Source organism: Conger conger, chromosome 3 (genome assembly GCF_963514075.1).
Source record: "Conger conger chromosome 3, fConCon1.1, whole genome shotgun sequence".
In the NCBI taxonomy this organism is placed as follows: domain Eukaryota; kingdom Metazoa; phylum Chordata; class Actinopteri; order Anguilliformes; family Congridae; genus Conger; species Conger conger.
In genome coordinates this window covers 80,835,994-80,844,274 of record NC_083762.1, presented here as the reverse complement: position 1 = coordinate 80,844,274, position 8,281 = coordinate 80,835,994, and the positions used below count along the sequence as shown (strand labels likewise).

The following is an 8,281-nucleotide window of genomic DNA, read 5'->3' as shown; positions in this document are numbered from 1 at the left end:
AAAAAAAGGGCTCTGTAGCTTCTGTAGTCAGTCAAGAAGTAGCACTGCGATAGAATCATTCGATTTTATTTGTTTTTTTGTAGTTTCTCATTTTGCCGTTAGTTCCTCAAGGGTCAGTGATCAGTCCGTTTAGTTTTATGTGAGACGGCCCCCATTCCAAAGAGCAGCAGCAGGAACATGAGCGGATCAAGTAGAGCTGAACTGTAGCAGACATTACTAATCTAACCCTCTGCTCGCCGATCGCTGCCCTGTCCTCTTAATCTTCTCGCTTTCCTCTCTTCTCTTCCTTCTCCCCCTCCCCAAACTGCCCCCTTGGGACCCCCCTCCCCCCCCCCCTCCACAGGTGACAGACATGATGCAGAAAGCGCTCTTTGACTTCTTGAAGCACAGGTTTGACGGCAGGTGAGGTTGTCAGACACGTGGGCCTACACAGGCAGAGGGTCAGAGCCAGCTCCTGAAAACATCTTAAGTTAATTTCCCGCTTTGAATTACCCTTCAGAATGCCTTAAAGTTAAGTGAGTCGCATAAAAAGTGCTTAAGTGTTATTTGAGCCTTTTTCTTAAGTAGAGCCTTAATAATTTCCCTTATGTGTTTAATTTTACTTAAGTAATCCGTTAAAATATATTGGGTTGTGTTGCACAAAATGCCTTATCCACAATTTCCCTTAGGGTTATTTAAAGCTGGAATTACATTCCGTTAACGTTTCCTTTTTTGTCCCTCAGACTTGTGACCCGATGCAGACAGAGGGTTAGGCCAACTACTAAGACATTGCTGCTGCTGTTGTGTTTTTAAAAGCAGCCTTTAGGGACAGTAGTGGCATTTCATTGGCCTTTGTAAAGAACTCTAGAAATGACCATTCCCGATTCCATTACAACATTCAATGTATTTATTCATATGCACTATGGATAAGTACCAGTGATTTACACGTCCATCTTCAAGGCTTTACTGAAAAGGCATGCATTCTGTCTTGTCTGTTTATCTTTGTGCTTATTAAAGATACCTCTGCTTGCTTTTCCTACAGATATTCAGTTTCCTCCACTTTTTTCTTTACCTTCTTTCATTTGTGTTTCCTAATGTCCTCAGATGTATCGTCAATACCACACTTGTAAACATTCAAGGTTTAAAAAGAAGCACCGATCAAATCAGAGTTGCTGTAATATTATCGTAGCACCCGTTGTGAATGGAAAATAAAATATTGGGTGATATGTACCTCATCCTATACATGTACCTGTACAAACTGGACCCTGCCTTTACTGTTGTAGGATATCTATCACGAGGGTCACAGCGGACATATCTCTGGCCAAGAGGTCGGTACTAAACAACCCCAGCAAGAGAGCCATCATCGAGAGGTCCAACACCAGGTCCAGTTTAGGTAAGGGCCATCATCGAGAGGTCCAACACCAGGTCCAGTTTAGGTAAGGGCCATCATTGAGAGGTCCAACACCAGGTCCAGTTTAGGTAAGGGCCATCATTGAGAGGTCCAACACCAGGTCCAGTTTAGGTAAGGGCCATCATTGAGAGGTCCAACACCAGGTCCAGTTTAGGTAAGGGCCATCATTGAGAGGTCCAACACCAGGTCCAGTTTAGGTAAGGGCCATCATTGAGAGATCCAACACCAGGTCCAGTTTAGGTAAGGGCCATCACTGAGAGGTCCAACACCAGGTCCAGTTTAGGTAAGGGCCATCATTGAGAGGTCCAACACCAGGTCCAGTTTAGGTAAGGGCCATCATTGAGAGGTCCAACACCAGGTCCAGTTTAGGTAAGGGCCATCATTGAGAGGTCCAACACCAGGTCCAGTTTAGGTAAGGGCCATCATTGAGAGGTCCAACACCAGGTCCAGTTTAGGTAAGGGCCATCATTGAGAGGTGCAACACCAGGCCCATCTTAGGTAAGAGCCATCATCAGACAGTCTGAGCATTAACCTCCAGTGTGTTAGAATACAGAGTCGCCACAACAATAAAAATAGAGTCACTCTCCATACACTTACGGACTGCACTCTACCTCTGTAAGGGATGCGTAGCTGCAGTTTTATGGAGCTGAGAGCCTGTGTGTTCCTGTGTGTTCCTGTCGCAGCGGAGGTCCAGAGTGAGATCGAGCGGATCTTCGAGCTGGCCAGGTCCTTGCAGCTGGTCGTTCTGGACGCGGACACCATTAACCACCCGGCCCAGCTGATCAAGACGTCCTTAGCGCCCATCATCGTCCACGTCAAAGTGTCCTCTCCGAAGGTAGAGCCGCAAGGCCTCACACCAACCGCCCGCTTCCCGAGGGCGTGCAGAGCCCTGTGTCAGGAACCAGGAGAACTTAGTTAGCTGAGCTGGGTAACTGCAGTCAAACCCAGAACCCCCCCGAATCTGGAACATGGACTGAAGTAAAAAAATCTATGCTCCAGATGTTCTTGTTCCAGGGTTTTACTCAGTGCAGTTATCCAGCAAACTCAGTAATCCTGCTCTGTGGGTTTTACTCCGTGCAGTTATCCAGCTAACTCAGTAATCCTGCTTTGTGGGTTTTACTCAGTGCAGTTATCCAGCTAACTCAGTATTCCTGCTTTGTGGGTTTTACTCAGTGCAGTTATCCAGATAACTCAGTAATCCTGCTTTGTGGGTTTAACTCAGTGCAGTTATCCGGTTAACTCAGTAATCCTGCTTTGTGGGTTTAACTCAGTGCAGTTATCCAGTTAACTCAGTAATCCTGCTCTGTGGGTTTTACTCAGTGCAGTTATCCAGCTAACTCAGTAATCCTGCTCTGTGGGTTTTACTCAGTGCAGATATCCAGCTAACTCAGTAATCCTGCTTTGTGGGTTTTACTCAGTGCAGTTATCCAGCTAACTCAGTATTCCTGCTCTGTGGGTTTTACTCAGTGCAGTTATCCAGATAACTCAGTAATCCTGCTTTGTGGGTTTAACTCAGTGCAGTTATCCAGTTAACTCAGTAATCCTGCTCTGTGGGTTTTACTCAGTGCAGATATCCAGCTAACTCAGTAATCCTGCTCTGTGGGTTTTACTCCGTGCAGTTATCCAGCTAACTCAGTAATCCTGCTTTGTGGGTTTTACTCAGTGCAGTTATCCAGCTAACTCAGTATTCCTGCTTTGTGGGTTTTACTCAGTGCAGATATCCAGCTAACTCAGTAATCCTGCTTTGTGGGTTTTACTCAGTGCAGTTATCCAGCTATGTCAGTAATCCTGCTCTGTGGGTTTTACTCAGTGCAGTTATCCAGCTAACTCAGTATTCCTGCTCTGTGGGTTTTACTCAGTGCAGTTATCCAGATAACTCAGTAATCCTGCTCTGTGGGTTTTACTCCGTGCAGTTATCCAGCTAACTCAGTAATCCTGCTCTGTGGGTTTTACTCAGTGCAGTTATCCAGTTAACTCAGTAATCCTGCTTTGTGGGTTTTATTCAGTGCAGTTATCCAGTTAACGCAGTAATCCTGCTTTGTGGGTTTCACTCAGTGCAGTTATCCAGTTAACGCAGTAATCCTGCTTTGTGGGTTTTACTCAGTGCAGTTATCCAGCTATCTCAGTAATCCTGCTTTGTGGGTTTAACTCAGTGCAGGTATCCCACTAACTCAGTATTCCTGCTTCATGAAGCAGGGCCCTATTATAATAATCTTTATGGAAGATGTATTATCACTGCCCCCTTGTGGCCGCTTGCTGTTGATTAATGCAGTGTTTTTAAACCCTAGTCCCTGGGGCATACTGTGTATGCACATTTTCATTTCAAGTCAGGATCATTTGCACAGTTGATTGCATTGTCTGTGGTTTATATAACTTGATTGTTAACTATAGTAAATGTTAGTAAATCAGTCAAATAAGGTTAGTACTAAACGATAACTGGAAAGATGCACGTAATGGTATTCCTTCAATGTGTTTATGTTTCAGGTGTAAATAATACAATATAAACTGGTATAGTGGCACCTTCATGATTTTAAATGAGTGTTTTATGGTGTAAGTCCCACACAGGACTGCTCTGTGAAAGTTTGTGACTGTTTTACGGTGATCTTTATACTTATAAAGTACACATTTTACAGTAACATACATATCTAATTGTGTTTTCTGAAAAGGTCAACAGGTTTCCCAAAAAGAGCCCAGAGAAAGTGGCTAAAGGGAAGGGAAAACTGGCCCTGATGCTGAAATGGCCAACCATGCCCTCTCCCTGAGTTTAATTTTTTTATTTCTTTATTTCGTTCATTCCTCAACTGTGTCTTACTCAGGGCCTGATTATTTCAAACAGTGCATCTGGGCTAAATATTGTCCACATACTAACGGTGTAAGAATGAGGTGTGTTACACAATAGTGTAGACGAGACAGATGCCTCCAGAATGTATGATTTTATATACGCAGTGTCAGCATGCCTCCCAGTCACTAGTGGGTGCTGTGCTGACACTGCAGATGCAGTGGTGGATAAAGTCAGCTTTCTGGGGTTTGGGGTCTAGGAGTAGCTTGCAAAGAGTTGGGGGAAGGCAGTTCATGTGCGACTTTAGCAAGTAGACCGTGGCCCCTGGTCCACCAGTAGGGGTCGCTAGAGAGCATTGAGCTGCAGATGCAGGCTGACACTAACCTCCTGCCTGTCACTCACCACCCTGTGGGGTCAGGAGGCACAGTTGGGTCTGGCTCAGTCAGGATTCGAACCCGATCCGGGAAGCCTCATCTGTGTGCTAGAACAGCACCTTAGCAGCATGAGGATGTGTTTTTAGCGTGGTTTTAACATGTTTTTAACATGTTTTTAGCGTGTTTGTAACGTGTCCCCCCTCCCCCCGCAGGTCCTGCAGCGGCTCATTAAGTCGCGGGGGAAGTCCCAGAGCAAGCACCTGAACGTGCAGCTGGTGGCTGCGGACAAGCTGGCCCAGTGCCCCCCGGTGTGTGCCCCAAAAACACCCCAAAAACACCCCAAAAACACCCCCCTCCCTCTCTACCCCCTACTGACCCCCCCTCTGTGCCCCTCCTCCCTCACAGGAAATGTTCGACATCATCCTGGACGAGAACCAGCTGGAGGACGCGTGTGAGCACCTGGCGGAGTACCTGGAGGCGTACTGGCGCGCCACCCACACCTCCAACAGCACCCCCCTCAACCCCCTGCTGGGGAGGAACCTGGGCTCCACCGCCCTGTCCCCCTACCCCACCGCCATCTCCGGACTCCAGGTGAGACCCCTACCCCCGTACCTGAACAATATACCCCCTTACCACACCACTGTCTCCCCCTACCCCACCAGTCTCCAGTATACAGTCTCCGCTGAGCGTGTATAGCATCTTCTGAGCGTATACAGTCTCTGGTGTGCGTATACAGTCTCTGGTGTGCGTATACAGTCTCTGGTGAACGTATACAGTCTCTGGTGTGCGTGTACAGTCTCTGGTGAGCGTGTACAGTCTCTGGTGAACGTGTACAGTCTCTGGTGAGTGTATACAGTCTCTGGTGAGCGTGTACAAGCCCGTCACACTGCTTCTTGCAGTTCGCTGACACTGTGAAACGAGGTCTGCTGGCTTCGTCTGGAACATATTCTGCTGCTTGCATCAGGAGTAACCGCCATTGACGTGTCTTTCTGGTGCTTGTGTGCCTTTCAGGGCCAGATATTTACAGGTGCAACCTGAGGTATGAAGATAATATAGAATAATCCGGCTGTCAGTCTTAATCGACCTTAAGTGCTGTAGTAGCAGAATGGTGTGTTTAACCCAAGACTCTCTCTTATCCCCCTCCCCTCCTCCCCTCCCCTCCCCTCCCCTCCCCCCCCCTCCCCTCCTCTCCCCTCCCCTCCCCTCTCCCCCTCCTCCCCTCCCCTCCCCTCCCCTCCTCAGACCCAGAGAGTGAGACACAGTAATCACACGGCGGATCACTCCCCCATCGAGCGCCGCAGCCTCATGACGTCGGATGAGAACTACCACAACGAGCGGGCGCGCAAGAGCCGCAACCGGCTGTCGTCGGGCTCCCAGCACAGCCGGGACCACTACCCCCTGGTGGAGGAGGACTACCAGGACCCCTACCAGGACACGTACAAGCCCCACCGCAACCGCGGGTCCCCCGGAGGCTACAGTCACGACTCCCGCCACCGGCTCTGATGCCCCCAGGCCTCTCTCTCCGCTCTCAGACCCCGTGCGGCTCCTGTCCAACCGTGTGACACCTCTTTTCCCCCTGGCACTGGTTCCCCCTCCCCCGCCACCCCCCCCAAAAAATAATAAGTTGCGCTCCGTCCAACTGGCAAATCCGGGCACCTCTATCTTTAAAAAAAAAAAAAAAAATGTTGTGGAAAAAAACCAAAAAAAAAAAAAAAAAAAACCTTGCTACTTGAAAATGGAAGTGCAGGTTTCTGCTCACCGGGTTCATGCCAGAGCGAATAGGCTCGCTCGCTCCCGTCCTGGTGTGGCATGGCTCCATTGTGGCTCCATTTGGCCGAGGTGTTAGGTTGTGCATGGTTGCCCAGTGCCAGGCCCATGGCGGCCCCCCTCTCGCCCTGCCCCCCCCCCTCCGGCAGGTGCAGCTCGACCCCCCCCCCCCCGCCCCCCGCCCCCCCGAACCAGTGCCAGCCCGCGGAAACGCTTGAGCACTAACGCACCCCCGCGGTCAGCACACAACCTTTTTTGCACGTTTTCAGGAGCCAGTAGAAAACAGTGTTACTGTACTAACACGTTCCTTCTGCGTCCGCGATTGGTTGAAATTGTCTTGGGTTGTGGGTATTTTGAGTCTCCGGCGCGGGTGGAGGCTTCACGCTCCAGAGGAAGAGGCCGCATGCCGCTCGGGCGCCTCCGGCTCCCTCCGCCCGCCCGCCCCCCCCCCCCCCCCCGCTCCCGCACGAGGGGCGCGCGTCAGGGCCTGGGGGGGGCGGGGCGTCTTTTCTAAAGCAGAACCCCCAGCGTTCCGAGCGAGCCAGCCGCGCGTTGTTTTAAAACACATTTTATAAGACGTTCCCAAAAAGGCTTGCACTATATCCGTACCCGGAGCCCCGTCAGGGAACGCCTGGTCCTCTGTCCGCGCGGTACGTACGTCACGCAGAGGAGGGGGGGCCGCGGCCCGCCCTGTCAGCGTAGCAGCGGCGTAGCCACTTCTGAGGGGGGGATCGAATTCAAGTTTACCAATTTGGACTGACGGTTAAGATATAATTTGGAGGGAAAGAAACACTTTTTACACTTTTCCGCTGCTTAACCCTTAGAGGACGTCTGCTCTCCCGGACCGGGCCAGAACCCGGTTAACGTCCAGCGGCAGGGTAAACTGCCAGCGCGCCGCTGAGCGAACGGCTCGCCCGATCCACGGCAGGTCCTTCTCAACGTGATGTCATTCGCATCATATTTTATTCTCTTTATTACTGGCATGTCTCTCCGGTTGCAGCGCGCATTTGCTGCGCTGACAGTTTCCCTATTTGATGAGGAGAAAGCTAGAGATGGCTGCGTTTCCTTTGGGTAGCGGCACCGTAGAGATTCTAGAGATTTTAATGTTTCAGGTGTTGTAGCGACAGAGAGAAGAATTTTACTCGTACCAAACCAGAGAAAGAACGTTCAGAAATGCTGCTCACAGTGGCAATAGATGCCGACGGTTACAAGGAAGAAGGTTCCGGAAATTTATAGCACGGCCTTTTATCTCTTGAAGAAGAAAAACATGACAGTTCAGCGGACACACAAGCTATCTCTGCTCATTCTGCTATAACTAGAGGATCTGCAAGGTTAGAAACGGTATTTAGTGGTATTTGAAAAGGGTTAGTTTATGTAAAAAGGGCACTAAATCTTCCCAGAACTGAACCATGGCCGAAGCATGCAGAATGCATAATGTACGTCACCACATCTGCTTTCCAGACTCGAATGTATTCAAAAGTTTTACATCATATCCTCTGCTAACGAGCTCAGAAACAAATCAATAACTCTGGGTAAATATAGGGAATACAAAACAGAACCCTTAGCTGAGACTTTTGGTGTTTGATTCTATGTGGCTTAGATGTTTTGTAGCACTTTTTTCATTAACACATTAATTTCCGTTTTCCGGTACTTTTAGTGAATCTTTTTCCAAAGCCTTGGGTGAAAAGTCTTCCACATCACGTCCGGTAAAGAGTCACCGCTAGTCCAGTGGCAGATGGACCAGAACGTTTACATTTCCCTTTCGTATTAGACCTGTGCGACAGCTCGTCAGCTTTAGTATTGCTAGGTTTTGGTGAAATGCATTTAGCGTGCTTCGTCGGAAATTGATGCTATACATGCGTAAGTAAAGGGCCACCTTCGTTTCGGTTTTCTTTCGGTTATTTCATACTCCCCATTCACTTTGCGTCCGAGATTCTTTACATTTTCGAAGGTTAGAAAAATATCTCCCTT

General features: G+C 49.1%; 1 protein-coding gene across 2 annotated transcripts in view; it reads left to right on the top strand.

Annotated features, from left to right (window-relative positions):
• The window catches only part of cacnb4a (calcium channel, voltage-dependent, beta 4a subunit), a 59,270-nt gene extending 53,224 nt beyond the window's left edge, over positions 1-6,046 (top strand). For both annotated transcript variants that reach the window (XM_061237009.1, XM_061237010.1), the window contains 6 exons: positions 344-402; positions 1,263-1,372; positions 2,074-2,225; positions 4,756-4,851; positions 4,949-5,134; positions 5,786-6,046. In XM_061237009.1, coding sequence (XP_061092993.1) covers positions 344-402; positions 1,263-1,372; positions 2,074-2,225; positions 4,756-4,851; positions 4,949-5,134; positions 5,786-6,046 — 864 coding nt within the window. The remainder of the gene's footprint in view (positions 1-343; positions 403-1,262; positions 1,373-2,073; positions 2,226-4,755; positions 4,852-4,948; positions 5,135-5,785) is intronic.
• The last annotated feature ends 2,235 nt before the right edge of the window (positions 6,047-8,281 follow it).